This window comes from Plutella xylostella, chromosome 7, assembly GCF_932276165.1.
Source record: "Plutella xylostella chromosome 7, ilPluXylo3.1, whole genome shotgun sequence".
NCBI classification, from domain to species: domain Eukaryota; kingdom Metazoa; phylum Arthropoda; class Insecta; order Lepidoptera; family Plutellidae; genus Plutella; species Plutella xylostella.
In genome coordinates, this window is record NC_063987.1 from 2,086,862 (window position 1) to 2,102,638 (window position 15,777).

Sequence of the window (15,777 nt, forward strand, 5' to 3'; positions counted from 1 at the left end):
AATAAACTTAATAAACACCCACAAATCACTAGCAAATCAAAAATAAATAGCATTTAGAAAATTTTGTTGTAACTGTCAGCCTTTGTTTGGCACAGATTTTTCATTTGTTTCATTGTTTGGCACAGAGAACTGACGTAAACAGGCGCCACAGCAAAAAGGACAAAAAATATTTACAGCTTAACGTTTCTTTCTTACGCTTAATGTAGCTAAGCGTCTCTTTTTCGCAATGTCAGAACTGTCACGATTATACCCCTGTGGAATGAAACTATGACCACAGATAAATAAATATACATTTGACTGCATTTGACGCAGATTTGACATAACAGATTCTATGCCAGTGACTTAGCCGAGCAAACGCTAAGTAGTGTCTATTTTAGAGACTCATTGCAACTCGACTTAGTTCAGGTGAAGTCGCACTTGGCTAAGCATTAGTTTGAGCAATTGCTAAGCAACGACTATTTATCTGGGCCTAAATATAAATATCAACACCCAAGACCCGAGAACAAATATCTGTGTTTAAACAAATATCTGCCCCAGCCGGGAATCGAACCCGGGACCTTCGGCTCAGTAGTCAGGGTCACTAACCACTACGCCATTCGGTCGTCAAAACTATAATAGTAGTAGTATACTCTTTTTGCAACACCCTGTATAGTTCATTCTATGTTGTGTTACAGATGCCTAGTAAATAAAGCATTTTCAGCTGAAAACTACAAAAAATACAAAAAAAATGTATGGATTTGAAATATGTCTTAGGACTCATGCTATATTTTACAAAGTATAGCGATTATAAAACGCTCCAAGATAAGATACGGAGATCTGATACGCGAAACAAATACAGATGTAGACCTGGCGTTTGATTTCATCGTATGATTATTAATGAAACCTTTAAATTGGTAAAATGCATAATCTAACATAAAATATAACCTTATACCTAAATATTTTTTATTGTCTTCCTACATCTAAAGGGAACAGTCAAAAGTAAATTCGTTGCCCAACATTTGGCAATAATATAATGTTAATAAAGTATAGTACCGGTTTATGTGTTAAGTATCGTTATTAGTCGTTAAGGACCTGTTTCACAATGTCTGGATAATGGATACCTGTGGGATAAAAGACATGCTGTCACTGTCTAAAACATAATTACAGAGAGTGACCGCATGTATTTTAAGTATCTGTAACAGGTAGCCATTATCCAGACATTGTGAAACAAGCCCTAAGAGTAGTATTTATACCTTTTTCATAGTTTGATAGTTAGTATTATATTTACAAGTTATGTTTTAATTGCTATAATTTGGTGTTTCTCAAAAACATACAGGATTCCCCATAGCTTGTAATAGCTACCTAGTTTCATACATAGGACATTTATAGTCATATTATAGTAGGTATTTACATATCTCAACAGGTCAATACACTTTTTTTAAACACTTATATACTAATAGCTAAATAGCCAATCTGGCTAGTAAGATTATCGACTACTATGATTCAATATGAAGTTATTTATTCAGTATTTCAGGGAGTAGGTATATTCATGATTTTCATACAAATCATTGAGATTGTAAAATTCGTTGAACACCTGGCAGTGCCAATTTTTTATTGTATATTTTACAGTTTTCTAAGGTAAACGATAAATAAAGTAGGGAAAGTCATATTTTATTGATTCGGTAGTAAAGAGTATAAAGCCAAATACTAACATTGCAGAAAGTAAGTATGAAATTTTATTACTCCAATAAGTATGATGTGTAAAATGTGGAATAGGCATATGTATACTCGTAGAGATCGAGACTAATAAATTAAAGATAGAGCCGAAATTTGTTGACGTCTTCATAACATCTTTAAATCTTTCCAAAATATTATATGATGTATCATTTTACTTTCCCCAGAGCTCGCATCGTGAGGTTTAGCTGCGTAGATAAAGAATTCATGCCGCGAGAGCTGATTTAAAGTATAATAAAATAATAACCGTGATAAGACACTTACCGCACATCAACCGACATAACCCAACCACTCCTAAACTAAACTAAAACTCCATATCACTACTCGCATTATCACCATTCTGCCTAGCCTCCTGACTGACTTGCATAGACACCGCATTCAAAACCCTATTACTCTGCACTCTAGAAAGATCTAGAACTGGCAACCTCAGAACATAATCCTGATCTTGCCTGGCTCTTTCTGCCCAGGTAACCCTAAATCCGTCACCTGTAGAACCAGCCGATGATGAAGATGACGAGTTTTGTCCGTTAGAAGTGGTGGGTATTATAGGGTTTAAGCGTGGGATTCTTTGAGCTAGTGATCGTAGTCTAGAATTTTCCGGTTGTGCTCTGTCGGGTACGAAGTTTTGTAGAGCTGATGTGAGGTCGGAAGCTACTCGTCTTTGGTGGGCGGTTTCTGTGCGAAGGTTCTGGTTGGAGGCGAACAGGTGTTGGTATCTGGAAAAGAGGTATTATGTTATTTAAGGTATGGGCTAAAAAAAAGTTTAAGTTTTGAACAGTAAATTGTGCCTGGTGTATACAACTTTACATAGCTGGAAAAATGGATTACCGGTTGTGATGCGGGATTTTATTGTTGAAATTAGATGACATTCCTTTATAAGCATTGAAAACGCCGATAAGGGCGGAAAAGTCATATAAATCGACCATGGCGCTAGTAGCAGCTTGGAAAAAATCCTATACATCGACTAAACACCAACGCTCTAGTAACCAGCTCCCACCTTATCCGTTCTAAGACCTAACTGAGTAAGTATATCTGTCTCTGTCACTCACTGGGCCACCTCGGCGGGAGTGAGCGGGGCGGCGTCCGCTACCCGCTGCAGGGCGGGCTGTTTGACTGCTGTATGTAATGTGTATATATCTATCTCTATCACTCACTGGGCCACCTCGGCGGGTGTGTGACAGAGTATAGATGGCGCTGGCAATCTGCTTGGAAAAACCCCTATACATCGACTTAACGCCAGCGGTCTAGTACCCAGCTTTCCCTTTATAACTTCCTAAGGCCTAGCAGAGTAAGTACATCTGTCTCTGTCACTCACTGGGCCACCTCGGCGGGAGTGAGCGGGGCGGCGTCGCTCGCTATCCGCTGTGTGTGTGTGTGTGTGTGATAGAGTATAGATGGCGCTAGCAGTCTGCTTGGAAAAACCCCTATATATCTACTAAACACCAACGCTCTAGCAATCACCTTTCCCCTTATAACCTCCTAAGGCCTAACTCAGTAAGTATATCTGTCTCCGTCACTCACTGGGCCACCTCGGCGCGAGTGAGCGGGGCGGCGTCCGCCACCCGCTGCAGGGCGGGCTGTGTGTGTGTGATATAGAGTATAGATGGCGCTAGCAATCTGCTTGGAAAAACCCCTACATATCTACTAAACGCCAACGCTCTAGCAACCAGCTTTTCCCTTATAACTTCCAAAGGCCTAGCAGAGTAAGTATATCTGTCTCCGTCACTCACTGGGCCACCTCGGCGGGAGTGAGCGGGGCGGCGTCCGCTACCCGCTGCAGGACGGGCTATGTGTGTGTGATAGAGTATAGATGGCGCTGGCAACTACAGCGATTAAACGCCAACAACGCTCTAGTAACCAGCTTTCACCTTATTACGTCCTAAGGACTAACTATGTCTCTCTCTGTGTGTGTGTAATGTGTATATATCTGTCTCCGTCACTCACTGGGCCACCTCGGCGGGTGTGAGCGGGGCGGCGTCTGTTATCCGCTACGTGTATGTAATGTGTATATATCTGTCTCTGTCACTCACTGGGCCACCTCGGCGGGAGTGAGCGGGGCGGCGTCCGCCACCCGCTGTAGGGCGGGCGGGCGCGGCGCCACGCGACACAGCGAGAGGGAGAGAGCCACGTCGTCGGGCAGGTTCACGCAGAATACGCCGAGCTCGTCCTGTGGAGGGGGTAGTGAGGTGTTGTTGGTTATACTGTAAGTGATTCTCGAGTGGGGACTGGCAAACGCATCGTGGGACGGCCTCCTGCCCGCTGGACTGACGACCTTAGGCGGGTGGCGGGTAGTGGTTGGATGAGGTTGTGGAGCTCCTTGGGAGGGGCTGTCCAGCAATGGATGATTACTGGCTGATGATGATGATGATGATGTGTAAGTGATGTGTCTATGCTCATTGTCTATGGTTGCCTCTTTGTTAGCGTGACAGATGAACTGTTACTTCACAAAGAGATCACCCTATCAGTAATTAATACTGTCGTCATCTTTATCAGGTGTTGCAAAAGTGGTAAATTAAACCGAATTAAGAGCGATTCCGGGGTAACTGGCAACAATATATGAAGCGACCTCCTATACGCAACGGACGTATCGCATTCAGTATTCTTTGTATAGAAATAAACATAAGGCATTGCCGACGCCGTTTCTTTGTTTGTACATTTATGGCAAACCGTTTGGTGCGATACGTACGATACCGATAAGTAGAAGTTTACTTTAAAACGCCCTTCAGATTTATGAATCAACGATCTTAGCTAGTTAGCCTGATATGGCTGGGTGAGGCAGGCTTTTTTAACGCTCTTTGTGAACCTATGTCTAGCAGTGGACCATTGTTGTCTTCTACATGGTGTTGCAAAAAGGGTATACTAAGCCGAAACCTACGTGTGCAACATGTTATATCTAAACCCGGAAATAAAACCAGAATGTCAAAATTCGCGAAAAACATACATGTATCATTTTCCATAAAAACTTTGTTGGTGTCGTGACTTTTAACTATGGAGAATGTATAATTTTGTATAAAGTAAAAAACACTTACACTACTATTCCCAGTCCTCTCGCCACTGCTCTCCGGTATGCTCATGACAATCTTCCTATCCACCTCCGGGCTCGCAACATTCTCCGCACTAGCCTTGTCTTTGCTAGTGTCTTCGTCTAGTGGTATGTCGGGGACCACTTGCAAGTCTTCTGGTGGGTTTGGGACTATGACGTAGGAGGCTATGATGGTGGATAGCTGGTCTAGCACCTGGAAGTGTAATGGTGGTAGGTTTAGTATTTAAATAATTAAAGCATAGATTTTGGTTTTTAGAGAAGTAAAACTTCTACTTGCTTATAACCTTACATTATAAATACGCACATTGTTCGTATTCACATGCTTTCAGACTAGCTACTATTGGTATAGAATCTATACTATACTATAGATTCTATAAGTACATACTATAAAAAATTGCAGAAGTTTTTAGTTTTGATTTTTTGTGGCTGCAGTGAGGTTATTTATTATCAAATAGAATCTAGATGTCCCCCCCCCCCGCGAAGCGACGAATCGAGTCGGACGTGTTTGTTTTCGCTGCTACATTTTAATGTTCAAAACACTGTTTACAATTACCTATAACTAAATCTAACAAAAACTATAAAACCAGTGTACTTAACTTCAACCAAATAAGTGCCCCGAACTCAAGATTGTGCGCGATTAAGTGTTTTTATAGTAATCTTATTGTGAATATTGTGATTAATATTTTGTTGGTTGCAATTCGTGCACTACCCCACGTATACAAACTGGTATAAGCGCCTGTCGACATAGCAGAGCAATTAATTGCAACTGCGTAACAGTGCAGCGTCTGTGGAACTGTAAACAATCATTTCCCACTTTTTGTTTGGCACGCTACGAGACCAACAATTATGTATCACTCACCTAAATCAACTCATCAGGGAGCTCCATCTAAATCGGAAAGTGACCTAATAAATTTAGAGAAGGAAGTGAGTACTCAACTACACTCACCTGAGACTTTTATAACACAACGAGCCAAACGTCCTAGAGACTCCAGTAACTCTAATCCAAGCGAATTCTCCGACCTCAAGGATATGATACTGCGGATGATGTCCAGCCAGTCTGAACGGATGGACAACTTGGAAAAACATATACTGGATATTAAAGGACAAACAACAAACATTGAGAACACAAATTCAGATATCGAAAAATCAATGAACCACATCTCTGACCAAATGACATGTTTCGAGGCAAAAATTGCGAAGTTGGAAAAGGAAAACAAATCCTTATCAGCTGAAATTGTCATAGCTCAGAGCAGAATCGACACGATCGAACGATCCATGGCAAAATTATCGATAGAAATACGGGACGTACCTAAACAGAGCAACGAAACTAAAGAGGTTCTGTACGGGATGATAACCCAACTATCTAAAACTCTCAATATACCATTCAACCGCAGTGACATTCGAGATGTTTCCAGATCCCCCTCCAAGAAAGAGCAAAAACTCTCTACAGTCGTCGTTGAGTTTACCAACACATTTATGAAGTCACAATATCTAAATATGGCCAAGGACTACAATAAAAAGAACAAGAACAATAAACTTAACAACACACATCTAGGACTCATGGAGCCAAAATCACCTATCTATATTGGCGAGCTGTTGACACCTGCTGCAAAAAAGCTTTTCTACCTCACAAGAACCTTTGTAAAAGAGAGCCACTTCAACTACTGCTGGACAACAGAAGGAAAGATATTCATAAAGGAAAATAATGACGGTCCATATTTCCAAATTAAAAGCGAAGATCACTTATTATCCTTAAAGAAAAAACCTATTTCTGAATGACTACCTAATTGTATCATTTTACTACGCATCATTATCATTTATATTTTTCGTTACTTACGATGCTATTTAACCTATATTAAAACACAATACACACCTCAATTTACACAAACAAATAACAAAACAATGCCAACAAAGTACGTACACACCAGACTACCAATACTTGTGCCAATATCTACATCACCAACGACGCTAAAATCCCGCAATCAATTTTATACAAAAAGTGATTGCAACACATCTATATTAGTATATATTTTTACACTATTGACCGGCTTTATTATTAAAAAAACAGTGAGCATACAATTTATAGATTCCCCCCAATCTATGCATTTCCTAATTACTCCGTTTCCGTGAATAAAATAGACGATGCTTTTCTGCAAGACCTAGATAATTTTTATGTATCTACTGTCATATCCTGTACTCCAGAACAAATCCATAAACATGTTACTAAACACAAAAATAAACTTAAAATACTATCAATCAATATTCGCTCTATAAACTGCAACTATCATAGTTTCCTTACTCTGCTCACAAGATTAGACATAGACTGCGATATTCTAGTCTTAACAGAATGCTGGTTGAATTGCCTTTCTAATTCTAACGTACCTACGCTAGCAAACTATACCTCTATCTTATCAACTAAACATCAGAATCAAAGTGATGGCGTTATTGTTTATGTAAGATCCGAACTCGCCCTCAACTCAGAGGAACTTGATTTTAACGGATCAGCCTCTGGGCTTCTATTGAAAGTAGGTTCTGATATAGCTATACTATGCATCTACCGCTCTCCTTCTAATTACAACATTGATTTATTTTTAGAAACTCTAGACCATGTCATTCCTACACTATCTTCATTTAAATCCATAATTATAACGGGTGATATTAACATCGATATTACCCCAACCTCCCTGGACTCACGCTCTCATAACTATCTTAGCCACCTTTCATTCCATGGTCTCCTGCCAGCACACGATCTACCTACTAGAGATAATAGCTGTCTAGACCACTTGATGCTTAGAACACAATCTCCATCACTCACTTTTATTCTCGACTCACATACAACTGATCATCGCCCAGTACTCTTTATGCTAGACTTTAAACCCATACGAGATAAGTCTTTGGGAACAATCTCTATTATAAACTATGATGGCTTGGATAAAGACATGGAACAACTAGACTTTACTCATGTCTTCTCCTCCAAGGATCCTGAGTCTGCAACTAATAATTTAATAACCAGTCTCTCTACTATAATTAATAAAAATACAACAGTTAAAATTATCTCCAAAAAACATAAAATTCTTAAGCCCTGGATCTCTCCCGGACTCCTTCGATGCATGCGTAACCGCGATCATCTCCATAAACAGCAGAAAGCGGACAAGGATAATGAGATTTTAAGACTAACTTACATACGCTATAGAAACTTTTGCAATAAGCTTTTGAAAAAAATAAAAAGACAGTATGATACAAATGAATTAAAAAAGGCTGGTACTAATAGCAAATGCTTATGGGATACTATAAAAAGAATTTCAAACACTAAAAAAACTAAATTCATAGCTAACCAACTTCTTTCTCCTACTAACTCTCCTAAACAGTCATGCAACAGTGTAAACACCTTTTTTGTTAATATCGGAAAAACTTTGGCCGATAATATTAGATGCTCACCCCACCCTACGGGCTGCAGTAACCCCCCTCCTCAATTATCTAACACTCCTGGTTCTTTCGTCCTGCTGAACACAGACGAAAACGAAGTTCTTGGCGCCATCAACTCTTTAAGACCCCTTGCTGCTACTGGCTGGGATGGCATTTCCCCAACAATCATTAGAAAATACTCCTTGATTCTCGCCCCTATTCTTACACACATTTTTAATCTTTGCTTACAAAACGGTTTCTTCCCCTCTGCATTCAAAAAGGCCATAATCCATCCTATATTTAAAAGTGGAGATAGGTCATGCGCTACTAACTATCGTCCAATCGCTGTGCTCAGTACATTCTCGAAGCTTTTGGAACGCATCATTAATAATAGATTGATCAATTACCTAGAAACAAATAATATAATATCACCCCAACAGTTTGGATTTCGTAAAAATATCTCCACCGTTGATGCAGTTCTAAAGCTAACAAATAATATAGTAAAAAACATAAACAGCAATAAGAAAACTCTCGCGGTGTTCCTTGATTTAGCAAAGGCCTTTGACACCGTACCGATTCCTATTCTTCTAACCAAACTATACTTAATCGGTGTCAGAGGCACTCAGCATAACCTATTCGAATCGTACCTTACGGGACGATCACAAATGGTTAAAATAGGCCACCACACTAGTGACGAATTGCAAATCTCCTACGGGGTACCGCAAGGTAGTATATTAGGGCCCACACTATTCGTTTTTATTAATGATATGTGTAATATTCCACTTAAAAATGGCACTATTATTACATACGCCGATGATACAGTCCTCCTTTTTAATGATGTTAGTTGGGCTAATCTCCAAAAGACAGCTCAATCAGGTTTCAATGTTGTCGCAAACTGGCTTTCCACACACTTCCTTACCTTGAACACCTCTAAAACCAAATTTATACCCTTCTCTCCCACATCCGCCAATCAACCTAAATCACCTATTGTTATCCAAGCTCACTCCTGTCACGATCTTCTATTGTGCCAATGCCCCTCCATAGACCGTACTGACATAATTAAATACCTAGGAATCACTTTAGATAAATATCTTAACTTTAAAACCCACATTGATATGCTTACATCTAGACTTAGGAAATTAATGTATGTATTTAAATCTATCCGACACTCTGCCCCTCCAAATGTAATCAGGACTATGTATCTTGCTCTAGCTCAATCTATAATTACATATTGTATACCGTGTTGGGGTGGTGCTGCAAAAACACATCTAAAACCGCTGGAAGTTGCCCAACGCGGAGTACTGAAGGTGGCCACTAAACGTCCTATCCTCTACCCCACCACTAAGTTATACAAGAACTGCGACATTTTAACTGTCAGGCAGCTCTTTATTTACAACACGGTGATTTATCAACACATCCATACACCCCTCTTTGAAACCTCCAAACGTCGCAAAGACTTAATTTGTAATACTCCCCTGCCTAAGCTTAGTTTTACAAAAAGGCATCAGTTTTATCTTGGCCCAAAATTATATAATAAAATTAATAAAATCAATTTTGTGTTTGACAAACCTACATTTGAAGTTAAAAAGAAAGTGTCTACACTACTAAAAACCTTTACATATGATGAAACAGAGCTTTTTATTAAGTAATACGTACTTATTCAGTTTACGTACTCACACTCATTCTGACTCACATACAAACACACACACACACACACACACACACACACATACACAGCATGTTAGTTATTAGGTTTTTATTTTTATTTTGTGTCTTCTTTTATGTCCTTCCTTCTGAGGGAACATAAAAATATTGTTTGAAAAACATGACACCACCGATCACTGTTACGATCCTCATAAGAGGTGCGGGCCTACTTAATCATAAATACAGGCTACATGTGAGCCTAGTTATGATAGTAGTCGTCAAAACTTTTCTGTTATGTTAATTTTTACTAAGAATAAAGATTTTTGATTTTTTTTTTTTTTGATTTTTGATTTTTTTAGGTTTCGTCACGATGTTTTCCTTTACCATAAGAGCACGAATATGTAGAAGTATTATTGCACTTAAATTCTTTAATCGAATGATCGTTGTTATTTTTAACATCGACCGATATTGACCCTGACTGCTATGTCGAAGGTGCCGGGTTCGATCCCCAGCCGGGGTAGAAATTTGTTTAAAGACACATCGTTGTATTCGGGTCTTGGGTGTTGATATATATTTATCTATGGATCTCTATAAATATATCTCAGCTGTCCGATACCCATTAATATGGCCTGTAATACATGCCTGCCTAGTTTGGGGTCGGATAGCCATGTGTGATATGTCCCCATATATTATTACTGGTTATTTACCTCGTCCGCCAGTAGCCTGTGCTTGGGGTCCTTCACCAGCAGCCTCTGTATGAGGAACACCGTGCTGTCCGACGCCTGCACTGTGTTGCCGTCACTGGAACACGAGAAAACATTTATTAAGTACTTGTCATCACCACTAGAAAAGAAAAATATAATAATTAAGTACTAATCTGACTTATAGCAGAGCATGGTACTGAGTAGTTGTAAGTACAATTTAGGAACATCTTCTGTAAAAGTGATATGTTGTGTATGTAAGTAAGATTAACAAATTAACGGTTTATCTATTAAAAAAATAACATAAATAATAATAAATAAATTTTAAAAAATATTCTTTTGAAACTATGACCAGCACTGCCTGACAATGTTTTATTTTTAGGCTCATATAGCATTATAAAAGTTCAATAATCTTTTTTGTAAATTCCATCGAAATCGATTCATCTAAACACATGGTGGTACATGATATCTTATGCGTTCATTGATTGAAACACAAAGATTTACACAGCAATTTTTGCAAAATTCCATCAAAACCAGCCTCTCCATCAAATCCTCTCACTCACGGCGGTATGTTGTAGCTGGCCTGCTGGATGCGGCTGAACAGCTGCGCGAGGCTCGTGTCGCAGAACGGGAACTGTCCATAGAGCATTGTGTACAGGACCACTCCCAGCGCCCACATGTCTGAAGGCTTGCCGAGGTAGGGCTTGCAGAGAAGCACGTCCGGAGAGATGTAAGCTGGTGATCCTGTGGAGGGGAGAATGGATTTATAAGAGCGTATTTTGCAAAATAACATAAAACATATAAAGAATACATAACTAACATCTTGTGTTTCAGTATGGAATTGGTATGAAAAGGATTTTAATATTTATAGCATCTCACTGCAATAAAATTATCAATATGGCTTTAGTTTAGGTGGACTATACATATGTAGAGCTAAAAGCTATAGTATAAAAAATATTGAGTGTAAAATTGTCTAACATACCTCTCTGATCCTTCAAGAGATCTCTGTCACTGCCCAGATGAGTGCCAAGGCAGAAATTCGTTAGCACAATCCTTCCAGTCCTTTGGTTCAGCACTATGTTGCCTAGCTTCAAATCTCTGTGCACTATATTCCTCTAAAAGATGAATGGTGGGAAGTTAATTTTGAAATTAAGTTATTTATATTTTTACAGATGCCAACATTTAACAAGCATCCCTTTGACACAGAGAATAATTGGCCCTGTAGCACAGGCAGCAAGATACATATAGCATGACATACTAAAAGATTTGCATTGATTTACCACTCATTCACTTATGAGGCCACACAATACAATTTGAGTGATGTCTATCTTGTCATGAATGTCTTGCAGCCTGTGCTATAGGCACAAGTGGTCAAATTCAGCTCTTACCTTGTGCAACTGTGAAACTACCCTGACTATATCATAGAAGATTAGTATGGCATCCTTCTCTGGAACCTTTTTAACTTTAGTTACATATTGCTGCAGGTTTATAAGTTCACTGCCTTTCTCACTGAACTGATGTGCATTCACACAGTCTAGTACTAGAAACAGTCTTTGTCTGACTCTGCCTGTGTAGATATGACCGGGACCTGAAGGGTTGGGCACCTCTTCTAAGGCATGGTCCTGTAAAGAAAATGAGAATAAAGACTTTAAATTGGGTCATGATTGGATTATAGGAATGATTTTCTTACCACTGCAAGGTGGTAAGATTATGGATAAAAAAACACTTCTGGTGACCACCAGGAAAGTAGAAAGGGTCTAATAAAGGAGAAGAGAGAGTCTACAGTGACATCTAAAAAGATTTTTATGGAGTAAAACCTCAAATATTATGATTTCCTGTGCTGCATTATTCAAATATCTGAAACATCTGTGAAGTTGATAAGAGTATACATTACCAGGGTGTCCACTCTGAATGCTTCAAAAAATTCCCTGACTTTTCCCTGACTTTCCATGACCATTTCAGAAAATTTCCCTGACCAGAGAGCAAAATAAAAACCCAATTTAAGTAATTCGAAGACGAAAGCTTTAAGTTTTGTTTTCATTTCTTTGACAATTGAAATATCGACTGCGTAAAATATTTATACAGGGGGCTGGACAAGCGGTATACTAAGCTGAAAGACGTGATTTAGGAGAGATCATTCTAAACAAAATTTTAACTGACTTCGAAAAAAGGAGGATGTTCACTATTTTTTTTATGTACGTTCACTGATAACTCCGCCATTTAGGGACCGATTTTCATATTTTTTTAAAATGTAATGAATTGAACTCAACCTTAGGGTTGGACAAAGAGTATAGATATGGTTTTTATGTCCATTTTAGCACGTATTAACCCATTCTAATGAAATTTAGAACGTAAATATAGTTCTCATAAAAAAAAATATGGTGACCTGGAGCTGATCTAATCATGGAAACGGAAGGCAGTCAAGGAAACTCATTAACGGTATAACAACTACCTCATGCCTAAAGGCTTGAATGATTCGTATTTACTAGTACGACTTATTGGTATCATTTTGCATCTTACATTAATTCATTGTCAATTATTGCAAATACTTACACTAAAACAATAATTTAATGTTTCAGTACAAATATACCTAAGCAGTACGATTATTTTTTATGTTCGTTCGCTGACAATGTGCTTAATGTTAAGAAAAGAATCATACCTGCTTAGGTATAGTTGTATTGTCACATAGAATTGGTCTACACATTAAATTATTTCTAACTTTTTAGACGTTTTATGAAGTCAAATTATTTGTTCTTATAATTCGCAAAAAAAACTTTGCTAACAAACTCACGTTTATTTCGCCATAAACGTGTAAGTCTTTCTTGTTTTTGCTACAATGTGTACGTAGACTACTTAGTATTAAGTTTTTTTAGACTAAAAAGACATACAACATTTGGAAAGTCAAGCGGCATTCACTGGTTTTTATAGCATAAAAGACAAGTTTTAACTGTTTGAAGCATACTTTATGGTTGAAAAGTACCTACGTCTCTTCCCGAAAACCATGATTTTGTTAAAAAAATGTGTGCATTTGCCTGTTTCCTTGAAACCGAAAAACAAAAATAGTTTTTGTATTGTGCGATCCACAGAGTACTTTGTATTATGGTGCGATCGCATTCAAATTTCACACTAAGTAGGTGCCGCGCCGAAACAGCGCTTCTGCAGTCGCGCGACACGACGCAAGACGACGACAGTCTTAAAACGCTATTTAGAATGGCGAGCTGAGTCACCTTTTGCAACAACCTATAATATAGGTATATATTGGACATCAGTTAATCTTTTAGAATTCCTACTATGTCCATATTTTTCAATCTTAGTCATATTTTATTCAATCACCATAATATATGTAATAGTATGGATCAGTAAAAAATATTTGAAAACTATGCGAGATTTAATTTTATGCTTTATGTATTTCACGACAAAAATAATATCATTAAGTACTAAATTTTTTCCAAAAATATGCTTGAATAGTCATTTTTCCCTGACTTTCCAGGTGGCCCATCAATTTCACTGACATTCCCTGACCACCTTGAGCTTCCCTGACTTTTCCCTGACTTTCCCTGACTTTCCAGATAGTGGACACCCTGATTACCATGCAAGTTTGAAAACAATCACACATCTGTTACATGTGTTTTGTTAAGAGCCAGCTGCTAGATTTAATATAATACATCTAACTAAAACTGTAGGTAAAACAAAGCAAACTTACCTTATACAGTCCATGATGATGAATAACACCATCTTGATCCCTGAGCAGAGACAGCAAGGAATATTCAGTGTGCAACAGCATCTTGCCCTGTCTATCATCTTGCGTCTCCGACTGCCCCTCATTCCTCATAGTCAAGATTTTAATCTGATAAAATTTATCAGTCTTCTCCTTCCTAGCCAAACATTGAACTATACTTTTAACTGGACTAGGGCCCAGCTTGGGTCCTAGTAAATAAGGCCCAGCCTTCCGTATCAACCTGTCAGGTACCAGGGTGCCATAGGCTGGCACGTCATCTCGGTTGTACGTAATCTTCGACCTCTTAGGCGATGTTGGACCGTATCGCCTAGAGTTCTTTAACGAGCTGCTCGATGCTGGTCCTGGCTGGGACGAAGTCTTTGCCATCTTTGGGCTCGGCTGCAAAAGCAAAGGCCGAGTCCTCTTTCCGTGGTTTGAGCTACATTCTGGTCTTTCCGGATCCATAGTTTCACTTTAAAAGGTACGTTTTTAAAAGCACTTCTACAGCACAGGGTCAGCTAATTCTTGAGGTAGAACGTCAATAGCTTTTGGTTTATTGAAATAAACCAAAGATGATAAACAAATTAAGCTAAGATGATGTAAAAGTAGATTATCTCAAGATGAGATTTGAGAATTTCCTTTTATTTACAAAATGACATCTTGAGACACACTGCGTTGCAATATCAACAACAAGCTATGCCTGCTGTTTCTTGTGAAACCATAAAATTATTCTGGGTCAGTAGCAAGTACAGTGGACAGCGATAAAATCAGTGTTGCCACCTCATATTAATAAACTCATCGTAAAACACTTTATTTCATGCCTTCGAGTAGCGAGTAGAGCCAAAATGGGAAGTTCTATAAGCTCATGGCATTATGGTAATGGTAGTGTCGCGATGGCGTGGCAGTAGGCGGCTGACATAGAAATGTGGCACAGGCACACCATACCCACCACCCTTGGCCCCATGGCCTAGAAGTAGGTTCGCGTATTATGGAATGCAAAACTGCATATATCATCTATTTTATAATTTGCCTAGGCGTTTTGTATTACTTTACGCACGGGTCAGTATAGCTGAACATAAAAGAGTAGAGAATAATTGAGGGCGTGGCAATCTAAGAAAGTGGCCACACTATTATAGTATAGAAAACGGACAAAAGTATCACGATACTTTAGCAGAAAAAATCAAAACGAGAAATGTTTCAAATATTTACTAATTATAAAATGCCACTTTTTGGGGAGGTTTATGTTAAGAGAAGAAATTAGTAGGGGATAGGGGGGCAGTCTTGAATGAATTTCATTAAATAAAATCAACTGTAACTTTTATTTCATTGTGTATTTCATAATGTTTTTTTGCACTGAAACACGTGTTGGTTATCCCATTATGTAATTACTATAGGAGAAAAGTGATAGATCACACGTCGATATTTTATTACAGTTTTTTCAAATTTGCCCCGGCAATTCTTCTAAAACTGTGTTTACCGATTTTCCTGCAACAAATTATTTAATTGGTCAGAAAAGCAGTGACTTGCAAATGATTATGTCTGGGGAATTTATA

The 15,777-nt window shown here is 38.5% G+C and overlaps 1 protein-coding gene across 1 annotated transcript; it reads right to left on the reverse strand.

Annotated features, from left to right (window-relative positions):
• Nucleotides 1-735: 735 nt before the first annotated feature.
• LOC105387269 (serine/threonine-protein kinase 40) lies at nucleotides 736-14,906 on the reverse strand. Its single transcript, XM_038106865.2, has 8 exons — nucleotides 14,210-14,906; nucleotides 11,895-12,128; nucleotides 11,489-11,621; nucleotides 11,070-11,250; nucleotides 10,513-10,606; nucleotides 4,743-4,949; nucleotides 3,744-3,880; nucleotides 736-2,429 (listed from the first exon to the last, which is right to left on the reverse strand). The coding sequence occupies exons 1-8, from the start codon at nucleotides 14,687-14,689 to the stop codon at nucleotides 2,018-2,020; spliced, it is 1,878 nt and encodes a 625-aa protein (XP_037962793.2). The 5' UTR covers nucleotides 14,690-14,906; the 3' UTR covers nucleotides 736-2,017.
• Between the last annotated feature and the right edge of the window lie 871 nt (nucleotides 14,907-15,777).